Consider the following 16,153-nt stretch of genomic DNA (forward strand, 5'->3'; position numbering starts at 1 on the left):
AAAAGCGTGTGTGACTTATATTAAATTTCACACCTTAATAGATTTGTTATGATTTTATCAAGAAGCGTGTTTCGTTATTAAATTGTGTGTGCATTTCTACCCAATAATAAAAATAAAAAAGTCTTAGCCTATAGGTGTGGTGTGTAATGGAGCCCTCCACATATAGTCCGTAACCAAGTGGCCTATTATTTTCAAATCTCATATTGAATGTGAAAAATTTACGTGTGACTTATATAAGATTTCACACGATTTTATTAAGGATATTTTATCAAAAAGTCATGTGTATGCATCTCTGTCTAATAACAAAATAAAAATCGAGCTAAATCCAATTCGATTACAGTTCCAACCCAGATAAAAAGGTTCAAAAACGTAGCAAAATTTCCTTCATGTTCAAGAATTTCAAAACTAAAAGAAATGGCAACTAATTGGCAAGAAATTGATAAATTCTCTCATATCATACATAATAGAAACGCAATGGCAAGCAAGTGGCACGCGACATGCGTACAATAGCAAAACAGGACAACTAACCAAAATGGAAGATAGTAAAGAGGTGGTTCATCCGTCGCACTTTGATAACTACGCCCTTTCCAACTCTTAACGGACTTCTCAAAGCCTCTCAGAGGAGCTTTGATACTTAAACAATCCAAGAATTCCTACATTGCCTCACTCACATTAGATCTTCTTCTCTTCGTCGGAGCTCTAACACTTCTCACCAGAAAACCAAAATGCACTCGTCATTTTCGCTTTCCCTCTCTCAACACATTACAGTTCCCAGATCAAATCACGCGTTTGATTCCATCCCTTTCGCTCCCTCTAAGCCTATAAATCTCCGATTTTGTGGTCTGAGAAGGGAGACCTTGGGTTTCTCTTCTCTTTCTCGGTCTCACTCTCGGCAAGGACTTCAGCTTCACACTACAACTACTTCAAAAGGAATTTCAGCTTCTCTCGCTGATAATGGAAGCCCTCCAAAGTCGTTCGATTACGATTTGATCATTATCGGAGCTGGTGTTGGTGGTCATGGGGCTGCACTTCATGCTGTCGAGAAGGTAATTCTTCATGCTTAGCTAGCTTGAGCTTTCGAAATTCGAACTTTGATCATTTGTACTTCATGCAGTGAAATATTCAACTTAGTTTGGTTGGAAATTTTGTGCTAGGTAGATTTGTTTTAGTTGAACTTGTTAAAAGAGTTAACCAACTGGTAATGGATGTTAAAGTTGTTAGGAATATGATTAACCAATTTGCTGAGCTCAATGAAAACTATGGAATATATAATATTGAATTTACAATGACAATATTGCATGCAACTTGCTTGGTTAATAAAAGGTGGCTTTTAGTTGCCTTTTTTTTTTCTTCTCTAGAAATGGTATGAACTTCAAATACCATAAATACAGGGCCTGAAGACTGCTATCATTGAGGGAGATGTGGTTGGAGGCACATGTGTAAACAGAGGATGCGTTCCTTCCAAAGCTCTTCTGGCTGTTAGTGGTCGCATGCGGGAGCTTCAGAGCGAGCATCATATGAAAGCTTTGGGTCTGCAGGTAATGGGATTTATTTATTTGATTATCACGTTTGAAGTTTTGCTGCTTTTAAAATCCTAGTATTTGATAAAACACGGTCAATCTTGAAAAATAAAAGGAAGAAAGCAATATGTCGCTTTTAGCATTCTTCATTTGAAGAACTAAAGTTTATATGTAGTTTGATATGTGTTTACGTAAATATTTGTCCAAGCTTTGACAGCACTTTATTTTTTCATTTCCAAAAACTTATGATAGGTTTCAGCAGCCGGGTATGACAGACAGGGAGTTGCTGATCACGCAAACAACCTTGCTTCAAAAATTCGTAACAATTTAACAAATTCTTTAAAGGCACTTGGTGTGGACATATTGATGGGGGTTGGTGCAGTTTTGGTGAGTTAACATTTTTGTTGTACATAGCTGGCAGGACTACAATTTATAGATTCTTGTACTCAAACAAAATAGCTTCTGATTTGAATGCTTGTAGAACATGATCTGTCATCACATTTTTATTCTATGGTGATATTTGATAGGCATTAAAACTTATTCATCACAGTGATTTTCATTAATTCATTCAGGGCCCACAAAAAGTGAAGTATGGGAAAGCTGGTTTTCCTGACAAAATAGTGACTGCAAAAGATATAATTATAGCTACTGGTTCTGTTCCTTTTGTGCCCAAGGGCATTGAAGTTGACGGTAAGAATTTACTTCCGTTCTCATTATCTTGCTGCTCCTTTCTTCGTACCATTTTGGTTAATAGTTTGGAATGCAAAAGGTTCAAAATTCAGGGAATTTGCTATCAGAAATTGTTTATATCCTATCCTATGAGGATATAGATATGGATTTAAACATTTTGATTTTGTTTCAGGTCTGTTATGTTAATCTGAGTTAAATGCTATATGATTAAGAGGTACTTGGTTCAAACATAACAAAAATAGGATTAATCTTGTTCAGTTGCTTGTTCTATGGGTTTTCAGGAAATAACTTCTATGAACAAATCCTTTGAGCTTATGTTTAGGCATATCATTTGATGAAAGACTGTTGTGATTATATCACCCTGTAGAGGGACTTGCTGAGAAGTAACCTTAAATAAGGAGTTAACTTCATAAGAATTATTTACAAGCAGCCTAGAGGATAATACTGCTTGGGAAACTTGTCTTGTCTGTATCATGATCATAGAGGTTATTTTCAAGTACACCTATGTAATTGTCTTCAATGTTTTGCTTACTTTTGCTAGTAGAATTCTAATTCCTGCATAATGGTCTGCAGGGAAGACTGTAATTACAAGCGACCATGCACTCAAACTGGAGTTTGTTCCTGATTGGATTGTAATTGTAGGAAGTGGTTATATTGGTCTAGAATTCAGTGATGTATATACTGCACTTGGAAGTGAGGTAGCATCTATTAACTTGTTCATTTTCTCTTCATTTTATTCTTGGAAAGAATTGTCTGTGGATATCCTGTTGGGCAAAGTTAGTGTATTAACTTGAAAAGAATTACCTCTACTGTATTATATGCATGATTTCCCTGCCTATGGTGCCTAACTTGGCATGGAAAGAAGCATGGAGTTCCTTTTGAAACATGTTAATTATCTTGAGTGACTATTGCTTAAGATTGGATGTTTATTTCAAATGATGTTTCTCGGCTCCTGCTTTACTTATAGACAATTTAATTTGAAAAGCTTCATGAATTTTCACAATCTAATTAAATGCTTACATTTTAAAACTTCACATTTGTTTACATTTGTCTGCTGCACGTTCAAGGTAAATGATTCATTGCATAGCTTAGACTCTCAATGCAGTAAAACTTCCACATATTGGGTGTTTACTCAATACTTGATCATATATAACTCAAAATGGTGATTCAAAGAATACCATTTTCTGGTTTTTCTTTGAAATATGCATATCTATTAAAATATGTTTTTCTTTTCAGAAAGAAATGAGGTAGGCTAGTTTATAACTTGTCTACACTGATCAATAGCACTGCTTAGCATGGTTTTGTTCAATTTTCTTTTCCTTAGAATATTGGATTTTCTAGTGTTTTCTCAAAAGCAATCAGGGTAATCAAGTGGGTTTTTGTAGGTCACCTTTGTTGAAGCTCTAGATCAGCTTATGCCTGGATTTGATCCTGAGATTGGGAAGTTGGCTCAAAGAGTACTCATAAATCCAAGGAAAATTGACTATCATGCTGGAGTATTTGCAAGCAAGGTAATTAAGAATTTCATATTTGTGTGCTTCTTATAGCTGTAGTGTCAATATGTTGCATTCATATTTTCCTGTTGTTCTTCTTTTAGTGCACTTTGCATTTATCTTTTTCTTGTATTTATTCATATAGATCACTTCAGCAAAGGATGGGAAACCTGTCACTATTGAGCTTATTGATGCCAAGACCAAGGAACACAAAGATACTTTGGAGGTAATTTGAGTTATGTGAAATCAAGAAGTTTGAGCGTCAGATCCTGATAAGAATCTTTATTACTGTCCTATGAAGTAAAAACATGTTGCTTAGTTCCTTCCACTTCAAATATTGGAGTGGAGAGGTCCATTGATTAAAATTTTTAATCATTCTGCCAGTATATTTTGATTTGGTCATATTCATCCATTAAATTCTTGTGTTGTTAACAAGTTGAAACAAACTTGGTTAATGAACTTACATATCCTATTTTTAGGAACTTGTGGTAGACTAGTTAATATGCAAATGGACCCTTTTTTTTATTTGTCTAAATAATGTGAGTTCAAGTTCTATATTTTGGTACTTATTTAATCACCATTCACAAGGATAGTGATAGCAGAAACTAGAAAGTATTGAAAACTTGAATATGTGTGGTTCCTGCTTTCTTATTGTTAGGCAATTAGCAACTCAGATGCGCATAATATTGACCTTACGTAAACATTCAAACTACGGATTGTATTCAAATTCTATATTAGCAATAATGATCTTTCTTTAATGTGTGATGCGTATGTCATGACATCTGTGGTAACTTTGTCTTTTCTTTGGCTATAGGTTGATGCAGCTTTAATTGCAACCGGAAGAGCTCCATTCACAAATGGTCTTGGTTTGGAGAATGTATGTATCCTTCCATAATAATGTGGATAAGATTAGGTTTCTTGTTACTTGAAAGGATAAATGGTTATGATTCTTTTTCTCTTCTTGTTTACACAGATCAATGTTGTGACACAACGTGGTTTTGTCCCTGTTGATGATCGTATGCGTGTTATTGATGCTGACGGAAATCTGGTTTGTTCAATAATTTCCTCATGAGCACATTTTGGTGGATGCCTTTTGCTTTTCACTACTAACACTTATTTTGCAATAACTACCACAAGGTACCTCACTTGTATTGTATTGGTGATGCGAATGGTAAAATGATGCTTGCTCATGCGGCCAGTGCACAAGGAATTTCAGGTTAATTATATGCAGTTTTGTTGTTTGTGACTTCAAAATCTGGTGCTTTCTTTTAAACCCATTTTATGTTTTGCATATTCACAGTGGTTGAACAAGTCACTGGAAGAGATCATGTGCTAAATCATTTAAGCATTCCAGCAGCTTGTTTCACTCATCCTGAAATCAGCATGGTTGGATTGACAGAGGTGCACTTTTTTATATTTAATGTATTTTTTTAGTTATGTTGCTTCATCTGCCTATTTCCTTTTTACACATGATGCACTATTAACTGAATGTTAAATTCTCAGCCTCAAGCAAGGGAGAAAGGCGAAACTGAAGGATTTGAGGTAAGTGTTGCCAAGACAAGTTTTAAGGCCAACACAAAGGCCCTTGCAGAAAATGAAGGAGAGGGACTTGCCAAGGTTACATTTCTCAACTGCTTTCCTTCTTCAATAGTGTTTTCTGCAAACATAATGCAAATAGTCGATTGTCTTCCTGTTGTCGTCCTCTTTAAATGGATAGCTAGTGATTATCTTTCTAGAGCTGTTCCTTGGCAGTTTATTGGTACATAAATTATTTAATCGTTATCTAAATTTGTTGAATGCTATATGATCTCTCGCATTGTTGATGGGCATCATGAAGTGCAATATCATTCATCTTAGATCCAATGCACCATATCTGAAAATCGATGTAACTGACAATTAAATAATAGGAATTATTTTATGCTTTATGATCTTTTTAGCTTTGTAAAGGATTTGCTTAATCTGTTGTATTCATATATGGCTCAAGTGAAGATGAGATGTGCAATTGTCAAGTGCTAAATTTCCACACTTAAACATCTTAAACAAGAATAGTATCCAATGTAAAGCAAAGTTTCTGTTGATGTTGTTTGTCCATTCCCTCAGTTGCCCCATTTTTCTCTTCTCATGCTATGCTTTCTTTATCATGAAGAAAAGTTTATTCCTGGAACTGTTCCATAGTCATTTTTGGTACTTAATTAGTTGCATCTACTTAGTAGCAAGGTGTGAGAAATCAAAAGAAAAGAAGCATGAATTTGTGGGTATTTCCCCCATTGAATAACCATATTGGTTTCCAAATGAAGTTTGTTAGGTGTTTATATAATATGGACCAATAGTTTTACATTGGATGAACCAACATGATGTTAGAGGTTAATTTCATTATGCCATTTCGTTTTTGTTACTGTCTATCGTGTGTGTAATGTTGGTATGTATTACGTAGGCTTGCATTTGGAGGCTTGTTCAATAATCCCATGAATTTTGGTGTGGCCTTGTATGGTGTATAGACCTCTTCACCCAATAGCTTAAACTTTTATATGCTTCCTCACTCCCTCCATGCTGTGTGCTTGTTTTCTTGCTGCATCCACTAAATGTACCTTTTAGATTTTGATTTTGATTTGACATGCAAGATTTTCAGTTACCACTTTGGATTGTAATTTAGTCTAATATGACTAACTTCCATGGTTGCTATGTTTTAATCTTCATGCAGTTGATATATAGACCTGACACTGGGGAGATACTTGGAGTTCATATTTTTGGGTTGCATGCTGCTGATCTCATCCATGAAGCATCCAATGCTATAGCGTTGGGGACCCGCATTCAGGCAGGTGTTCTTAACCAAAAATACCATGTCTTCTTACTTGTACTGCTAATTATGTGACAGCATAATGAACTGTTTGAGGACTTGGAATATGATCCTTATGCTGCAACTTTCTTTCCTTGATAAACCTTTACTCTTTTCTGTTACTTGTCATTCAAATCCTGAATGTACTCCCAGTAGCTCAAATTTTGCTTCAGATATATAATTAATATACTGTCCATCTGCCTTGGTCCCATTCTTTTAGAGGAAAATTTTAAGCGTATATCATATACTTACCGATTATGTTTGGCACAATGCAGGATATAAAATTTGCTGTACATGCACATCCAACTCTGTCTGAAGTCCTTGATGAACTTTTTAAATCAGCAAAGGTGAGTTTCTCATCTGATATTGACTTCTAATACCAAATCAACCATCGCTATATTTGACTTCTTTCCTTGTGTTTGAAGCTACTAAGAAATGGAAACTGATAAAGGCAATTTCTTGGATATGATACTGATTGGAAGGATTGGCTTGGTTATGAACACATTATGCCCACACATGCCTTCGAATTTAAAATAACTGAATGCAACAATGCATATATTATTGATAAAAATATCTAATTGGATTGAGCTACTCTGCAATAAAAAAAACATAACAATATATTTTCATAAAATGCATGTTGTTGGGGGTATAATAACTGTTATCACAAACAGTTACCTAATTTTCCCAGTCCTGATATTGTTCACCCACATTTGTTGCATATATTCGTTTAGCGGAAGACAGCACCATCCATGTTCAAGCTAATGACACAAGTTTTTAATTTATGGGGCAGGTTGAAGCTCACGTTTCAAGTCAAGTGAGCGAACCGATTGCAGTCTAGGCATCTCAATACTCAAAAAAGTACAAAATTTTTAAGAAATCTGCTTGTGTCAGGAGCTGCCAAGGAATTGCATGCTAATAGGCAAGAGAAGTCAACAAATTTGCTACGGTATTAGAAGAAACATCATCAACGTGTTACCATTTTCTTAGTGATGGGATGGGAATCTCACTGGGTGGTTGCATTGTTTCTTGAGTTTGTTGCCAATTCTATTTAAAAACCACGGTTTTTAGGTATCCAAGAGTAAGATTCATTGTATGCTTCAGTTTTGGACAATGGGACTACTTCATACAAGTTCTTAACGGTGGTTGGATGTCTTCAAGAGATACAAGAATATCATAGCAGTGTTGATTTTGCCAGACTACGATTCTATTTTGAAATTACATAATTTAAACTTTTTAAAATATATAAAAATTCATTCTCTTTGATATTGCCTAATAGTATTATAATTTAATACATATAATTTATGCTAACAAATATAATTGTTAGTAATTCATCATAATATAAAAAATTAAATGGGAAATCCACCGCTTGCTACATTTATCCCCTCTCTACTTATATACTAAAGTAGCAAAAACGGCGATTTCTTGATGGAAACAAGAGTAGAAAAAGTATAGCAGAACCAGCTATCAGCATAGCATACCAAACCACCAGTTAAGAATCTGAATTCTGAATTGGTAAATAATCCTTTTTATTCAGAGTAACTCGCTCCTACATGTTGAGCACCGTTGGAATAGTATCGAGGCAACCACATTCCCAACAAATTCTCCACTGAGATAATGCACCAAATAAAATGAAACATGCAGCACCAAATTTCTCGCATTAACACGAAATAATTGCCTCTCACTTTAAGGTATGGAACTTGCCCAGAGACACACAAAGGGGCAGAGAAGGATGGCAGATTGGCAAGTTTTTTCTGGGTATCCTACCGATCGCACGAACCCTACTGTAGATGATACTAAAGTTTTTTTTATTGTAACTTATTTAGTTCAGTTTACTGTACGTGTTTGATTTACCTGTTAGGTGCAGTTAATAGCCGATAGACACCCAAATAGGTAAATTGTGATGTTTAACAAGTTTAAAAAAATAAAACTGATAGCTGATGGACAACTGATACCCATCAGCTGCAGTTTGTATCAGCTCTATTTTTAGAGCCGTTTCTCATCAGCTGGTTTTATTTTTTATTTTGACCATATTATCCTTTTTTATTTAACTTGAAAATTAATATTATTTTTATTTTTATTTTTTTATTTGTAATTTTAATATTTTAATTAATGTATTTCAACTTTGTTAAAATATTTTTTATTAATAACATAAAATATAAAATATTTATTTATATCCAAAAACTTAAAATTAATTATAAATTTTTCTATTAATAATAATAATTATTTTATTATTTTATCTATATTTTTAAAATTATTTAATTATCTTAAAAAATAATTATTTTCTTATTTCAATAATAAAATAAATGATATAATATAAAAGATTAATAATTATATATTTATTTAAATAATATAATATATTAATTTAATAATTATATATTTAATTTAATAATAAAATAAATAATATAATGTAATAAATTTATAATTTTATATTTATTTAAATAATAAAATAAATTATATGATATATACCCTTATTAGTCATTTCACACATTAACAACAACAGCTAAATATAATTTTACCAAACACTTAATGTAACACCCCAAATTTTATTATTTATGAGTATTTTTGGTATTTTAATTTTATTTGAATTTTAGGAATTTTTTTGAGATTTTTCGGATTTTAAAAATCGGGTTCGATTTTCCGAAAATATAAACTTTGACGATTTTTAAAAATTAATTTAAAGACCACGTGGCAAAACTAAAAATATATTTGGAGTCTACGTATTTTTCTGAGTTTTCGGGAATTTTTTCGAAATTTTTGGATCTCGTTTTCGGTCCCGAGGCAGAGTAAAAATTTAAAATTTTGTATTTCGAATCGAACCGGCCGAATCGAACCGGACCGGATCGGACCGGTCGAATCGGACCGGTCTCTTCTCTTTTTCTTCCTCTTCCTCCCGCGCGCGACGCTCTCCCCTTCTCTCTCTCTTTTCTCTCTCCTCCCCTCCCCTGCCACGGCCGCCTCCCTGCGTCCTCCTCGCCGTGGCCTCCCGGCCGTCCCGGCCGGCCGCGAAGCAATGGAAAGCTGCGAAGGTCCCTGCGCGCCGCCGCTTCAGCTTCCTCGGCCAAATCCGGCCGATCCGGTCACCGATTGGACCGGGTCTTGTGTCCAAAACCATCTACTCGGCGAGAGCTTTCCATAGACACCAAGAACGCCGAAATCCATCGAGCGGATTGTCCGATTTTTGCTCGGGAAGATTTTAGCCCACTTCAACTTTTGGGCTAAATTTCTCGAAAACCGTGAATCCCACGAGGAAACCGAGGCCACCAGCACGCTCCATTCGTCGAGAGCTTCGCAACGACATAAATTTCGAATTTTTCTGACACCGTTTTTCTGTGGGTCCCACGAAACTTCGCAGTGTATTTTCGAGCATTAAATGAGCTTAGAAAATTCTGAAAATTTTATTTACTAAAAACCGTGTTATGTGCTTAGTTTAGGTATCCTCGATTCGCGGAAATTCGGCGATTGATCTGCGCAAAATTAGGCGAACGGACTGCACTGGAAAAGTCTCCGAATTGGGCGAGGTTTTGGCTAGCCCCCATTGTCGACGTCCCAGCGTTCCTCAAGTCGGAATCGGCAAAGGTAAACCCGAACCTTGTTTTTACGTAATTTTCTAGTGCTTAAATAGGATTAAAAATCCATAAAATATTCGTGGTAGCTTAGAAAATTACGATTCTTTTTGCAATAGCTTAGTAATATTGCTAAGGACCGCGGGGAAAAGTTTTATAATTTTTAGAGCTTGTTTGGGCAGTTTTTGCAAAAATGATCAATAATAAGGACTAAATTGAAATTTTGCGTATTGTGATTGATGACTGATTTGATAGGCGGGAGGCTGTGTGATATGATTGAACTGTTGATATGTGGATTGTGAATATAGAAGTGCGTTTTTAGCCCTTTTGCAGGTCGGGTAGGTCCTAGGTATAGGGGAGACTCTGCCGGATTTTCGGCACGACTTAGGACGTACTTGATATTTTTCTTTGTTGTATTGAGTCAAATTTATTAAATAGATGTAATGTAATTGTCAGGTGAGTCGGGACAGCCTTCTTCCTCCGCCCAGCTGCCACAGTAATTTGTCGTCAAGTCTGTGAGTAAAATATTAATTTTAACTGTAATTTCGATATTATTATATGTTCAGCATGCCCATGCATCACTTATATGCATATATTTATGTAGTTAAACTCTAGGCACGAATTATGTTGCATTGATAACTGTTAATGTGCCATGAGTGTTGTTGTGGTAATTTGGAGCAGTGTGCGTGCGTTGGCGTGCGTGTGATGTGGTGTGGACTATGGAAAGGACGGGTAGACACGGGTTGAGTTCTTCGCTGGGACCCGGTCCTTCGGGGTAGACACGGCTTGAGTTCTTCGCTGGGACCCCGATTTGGTATTTAAGTGGAAGTCCGAGCTGAGTTCTTCGCTGGCACCAGATTGGATTTAAGAGAGCTGTATAGGGGATCAGCTCCCATATACTATGAATGATGTTAAAGGGTGTGTGAGTGCTCCAAATTACCTTTTTGATGCTATGATGTGAATATGGTGTTGATGTTGCATTTCACTCTACAGGTTGCATTAGTTTCAGATAGTTATAGAGATTATAGTTAAGATTGATATTTTACTCTCTGAGTCGAACGCCACTCTGCTCAAAAATTTTTACAGGCCACAGGAGGATATTTTGTTCTGGGTTAACCTGCTTTTCTACCTCGCAGGTTGTTTATCAATATTGTGTAATTTTAATTACTCCTAGAATTTCTGCATGTGTTAGCAGTATTTATTTGAATTTGGTCTGTAATATTTTTATCATGTTGGACCTGTAAACTTAAATATGTTATGCATGTTGATGGATTGGATGAGTGAGCTGAGCTCCCATTTATTTTATGTTGATGAGTATGTGGAGGGTGAGCTGAGCTCCCCAATTGAGTATTTATTGTGTTTACAGGTCGGGTGAGTCAAAAACTCCCCGTTGGAAAGTCCATTTTATGGCCGGACTCTGTCCGTTTGTTTTCTTGAAATTGGGCCCAAATGGGCCTTAGAGTTGGGTTAATGAATAGTTAAGGCTTACTACGGGCCTCGGGGGCTTTAGGCTGGCCCAGGTCCTAGTGCCGGTCCGGCCCATAGGTTGGGTCGTGACACTTAATATAAAACAGCTATCAGTTATATTTAACTGTTAATCCAAACAGTCCCTTAGTTTGTTGGAAATGTTTGTTGTAAGTTGCTGACTTGGACCCCTAGTTAGCTAGCTACTGCTGCATATAAACTTTCTTCTTGTATTCTTTCAAGGGTGGTGAAATAGAGAATCATTTTTGTTTTTCATCTACAATCTTATCATGGTATCAGAGCAGGAAGGAATCTAGGATTTGAGGCGAGAGTTACCAAGAAATCACAATCGAAGAATTAGGGAAAACTTTCTGAGGATGGAAGAAAATCGAGTCCATGAAATTGCTGTGAGAGAAGGTGCGAGAGGTCAGGTCAATGGAGTTCAAATTACTGGAGATCCTTTGTATTTGCAAAACTCGAATCATCCAGGTATGGTTCTGGTCCCAACTCCTCTAAATGGAAGAAATTTCATTATTGGAATAGAGCAATGAGAATAGCCTTAGGGGCGAAGCAGAAATTAGGATTTGTTGATGGATTAATTTCAGCGCCGCAAGAAGGAACTGAAGGATTTGAGGAATGGAAACGTTGTGATTATATGGTTACATCATGGATTCTTAATGCCATAACAAAAGATTTGGTTGATGCATTTATCTACGAAAGATTTGGTTGATGCATTTATCTACACAACTTCAGCAAAAGAATTGTGGCAGGAAATCTCTGAGAGGCATGATGAGAGTAATAGTTTCTTGATCTATCAATTGCACAGGCAGATATCTTCTGTTTCACAGTGTAATGCCTCAGTTACTTTGTATTTTACAAAACTTAAAAGGCTGTGGGATAAGTTAGGATTTGTTGAAGTGTTGCCTTCATGCACTTGTGGTGTAGCAAAAGAAATAGCAAATCTGATTGACAGAAGTAGGTTGATGCAATTTCTGATGGGACTTAATCAAAGCTTTGATCTTGTTAGAAATCAAGTTTTGTTAACGGATCCACTACCATCCATCAATAAAGCGTATTCCACAGTGTTAAAATTTGAGACGCAAAAGCAAGTACATTGCGTAATTTTCCTGAGATGAATGAAACAGAGTCTCTTTAATCAAAGTCACAAGGTCAGTCTCAAGAATATAAGAAGGAACTGAAAAAGTATGATCATAAAAAAGGCCATTGCAGCTATTGTGACATGGATGGGCACATTAGAGAACATTATTTCAAGCTGATTGAATATCTTGACTGGTTTAAAACTAGAAATAAAGGGCAGCAGAATACTTTTAAGCAGTATAAACAAAATGCAGGACAAGGAAATAGGGTGGTTATTGTAGCAGAAGGCACTTTTGTTTTTGATACTCCAATTGAGGTAAATGGAGAAAGTTAAAAAAATTGAAGAGTTGAGCAGTATGCTTGGTTCTCTGCAGTTGGAAATTCAAAAATTGGTTAAAGGAAAGGCTTTGTCTTCAACCAATACTCCGAGTGCTACAAGTGGACAGTATTGCAGTTCCACTTATCCGAATGCAACGAATTTTGCTTGTAAAATTAACTCTGTTAGTGCCTGTTGTGTAAGAGAATGTGATGATAGTGGCTGGGTCATAGACACAGGAGCCACTAACCACATGACCCTAGTTAAAAACCTTTTCACTTCCCTCCATAACCTTCAAATGCCTGTTACTCTTTCTCTACCAGATGGCACTCTTAATCAAGTCACCAAAGCTGGAACCATTACTTTACATTCAACCATAGTTCTTAAAGACACATTCTATTTGCCATATTTCAAATACAACCTTTTATCAGTAAGTAAGTTGACAAAAACCACAAACACCTAATTTACCTTTTATCCTTCTTTTTGTGTAATACAGGACCTGTGAAGTTCTAGCCATGGGAAGAGAAGCAGCAAGCCTTTACAAATTAGACAAACTGAGTTTTTCACTTGGTATCATTCAAAAATGTTTGACACATCTTCATAATTCCTTGTCTTCTTTCTCCTATGTAAATACCATTCTCTCTAAAGCTTGTTCTCCCAAAATTGATATCAATAAATAGAGTGTTTTGTGTTCTACTTCTTCTTCTACCATTGATGTTACTCCCATAAATAACAGGCTAGGTCATGCATCTATAGGAAAATTAAAGCATTTACCTGGTGTCACTATCACAAATGACTTGACCAATTGTCTTGTTTGTCCTTTAGCTAAGCAACATAGAGTTCCTTTCAAAACCAGTGAGTCTCTTTCCGTAAACAAATTTGATCTCATTCACATTGATTTGTGGAGCCCATACAAATTTGAGTCTATCACAATGGCTAGATATTTTCTTACAATGGTGTGGATGATTGTACTAGAAGTACATGGACCTTTTTTTTACAACAAAAATCTCAGGGTGTTCATGAATTGTCTAAGTATGTTCTTATGGTAAAAAATCAATTTGGGATTCCAGTAAAGGAGGTAAGGACAGACAATGGGGTAGAATTTCTAAGTGCTACCTGTAGAAAGTTATTTGTTGACCATGGTATTATTCATCAACAAACCTGTCCCTACACCCCACAACAAAATGGAATTGTTGAGAAGAATAAAGACACTTGCTTGATCTAGCTAGTGCCTTGAGGTTGCAAGCCCATTTACCTAAACAATTTTGGTCTGAGTGTATTTTAGCAGCAACTTACTTGGTTAATAGGTTGCTTGTTAAGAAATTAGCATGGCTAACACTTTATGAAAAACTTTACAATCAGGCACCAAATTACAGTCATATGAAAGTTATTGGTTGTTTGTCTTTTGCTACCAATGTCTATCCTCACAAGGATAAATTTTCTAATAGATCTATTCCTGCTGTTTTCCATGGTTACTCCAGTAATAACAAATGATACAGATTATACAATTTAAATACTGGAGAAGTGTTTGTGAGCAGAGATGTCTTGTTTTATGAAGATAAGTTCCCTTTCAAAGATGATCCTCAGCTTCGTAATTCTTTTTCGTCTGATTCTTTAGTTCTTCCTCTACTTTTTTCTTTTGTTGACTTTAGTCCTTCCTTTTCACAACTCCAATCCCCCACTTCTGAGTCAGCCTCTTCGTCTTGTCCTGTCCCAAATCCAGATACTTCACCTCAACCTTCTTTAGCTCCCTCTATCTCACTTAGGCGGTCTACTAGAAATGTTGTTAAACCAAGTTGGTTAAGAGATTTTGTGGGTATGGCTACCGCTACTTCTCAGAACATAGTTGTTACAAATGCAGGTAATTTCCCTACTCAAATCTTGTTTAGTCCATCTCATTTATCTTACCTAAACTCTCTGTTTGTGATTAAAGAACCTGTCACATATGCTCAAGCTTTAGCAGCCCTAATTGGGTTAAGGCTATGCAACAGGAGTTGCAAGCACTTGAACAGAATGATACTTGGATTTTGACCACTCTTCCTAAGGGTAAAAAAGCTAAAGGGTCAAAATGGGTGTATAAGGTCAAATATAGACCTAATGGAGAGGTAGAAAGGTTTAAGGCTTGTTTAGTAGCCAAAGGCTATAATCAGATAGAAGGATTGGATTTTAAGGAGAGGTTGCAAAGCTGGTTATTTTTAAGTTGTTCATAGACTTAGCCACAGCTAGGAAATGGCCTATCTACCAGCTAGATATAAACAATGCTTTTTTACATGGTTACCTGGATGAGGAGGTCTACATGTTACCACCTCAAGGTTATCTTAAAGCTAAGCCTAGTGAAGTTTGTTTTTTGAAAGGTCCTTGTATGAGCTTAAACAGGCCAGTAGACAATGGAATGTGGAGTTTACTTCCTTTCTCAAATCATTAGGCTTTATTTAGTCACAAAATGATTATTGTTTGTTTACACAATCCACTAATACTTATTTCTGGATTCTCTTGATCTATGTGGATAATGTGATCATATCTGGTACTGATGCGAATGCAATTCAATATGTTAAGACAGCCTTGAATGAGAAGTTTATTATCAAAGACCTTGGGTACATGAAATATTTTCTTAGATTAGAGGTTGCCAGGTCTGAACATGGTACTATTCTCAGTCAAAAGAAGTTTATTAAGGATGTGTTAAACGATTGTGGTATGTCTTCTTGTAAACCTGCCACCTTCCCATTACCTAAAGGTCTGCAACTTTCAACAGATACAGGGGAGTTGTTGGATTCTCCAGATGCTTATAAAAGATTGATAGGGAGACTTTTGTATATCAATTTAACCAGGCCTAACATTAGCCATGCTGTGCAACATTTAAGCCAATTTATGGCAACACCTAGACAACCCCATTGGAATGCAGCTATGCATGTCTTAAGGTACTTGAAATCTACTTATGCTCATGGGTTGTATTTTTCAGTAGCTAATGATTTTCCGTTGACAGCATAATGCAATGCTGATTGGGCTTCATGTAATTTCTCAAGAAAGTATCTTACAGGCTTTTGTATCTTTCTTGGTAATTCTTTAGTATCATGGAAGACTAAAAAATAGTCCACTCTCTAAATCTTCTGCTGAAGCAAAGTATAGATCCATGGCTTCAACAGTGTGTGAGTTGCTGTGAGTTGCTTTCGATT

General features: G+C 35.9%; 1 protein-coding gene across 1 annotated transcript; it reads left to right on the plus strand.

The window, feature by feature from the left end:
- Positions 1-487: 487 nt before the first annotated feature.
- LOC110633099 (dihydrolipoyl dehydrogenase 2, chloroplastic) lies at positions 488-7,733 on the plus strand. Its single transcript, XM_021781573.2, has 16 exons — positions 488-1,046; positions 1,392-1,538; positions 1,773-1,907; positions 2,093-2,210; positions 2,784-2,908; positions 3,596-3,721; positions 3,849-3,929; positions 4,518-4,580; positions 4,677-4,751; positions 4,841-4,919; positions 5,004-5,104; positions 5,207-5,320; positions 6,405-6,518; positions 6,815-6,886; positions 7,330-7,482; positions 7,562-7,733. The coding sequence occupies exons 1-15, from the start codon at positions 726-728 to the stop codon at positions 7,375-7,377; spliced, it is 1,719 nt and encodes a 572-aa protein (XP_021637265.2). The 5' UTR covers positions 488-725; the 3' UTR covers positions 7,378-7,482; positions 7,562-7,733.
- The last annotated feature ends 8,420 nt before the right edge of the window (positions 7,734-16,153 follow it).

The sequence above is a fragment of the Hevea brasiliensis genome, chromosome 4 (assembly GCF_030052815.1).
Source record: "Hevea brasiliensis isolate MT/VB/25A 57/8 chromosome 4, ASM3005281v1, whole genome shotgun sequence".
NCBI lineage: Eukaryota > Viridiplantae > Streptophyta > Magnoliopsida > Malpighiales > Euphorbiaceae > Hevea > Hevea brasiliensis.

What these genes read in the sequence shown, in the direction of transcription:
- LOC110633099 (XM_021781573.2), top strand. Translation starts at nt 726, where the DNA reads ATGCACTCGTCATTTTCGCTTTCCCTCTCTCAACACATTACAGTTCCC. An exon ending in CTGGAGTATTTGCAAGCAAG is followed by an intron (nt 3,722 to 3,848) that starts GTAATTAAGAAT and finishes TTATTCATATAG; the next exon opens with ATCACTTCAGCAAAGGATGG. An exon ending in GCATGGTTGGATTGACAGAG is followed by an intron (nt 5,105 to 5,206) that starts GTGCACTTTTTT and finishes TTAAATTCTCAG; the next exon opens with CCTCAAGCAAGGGAGAAAGG.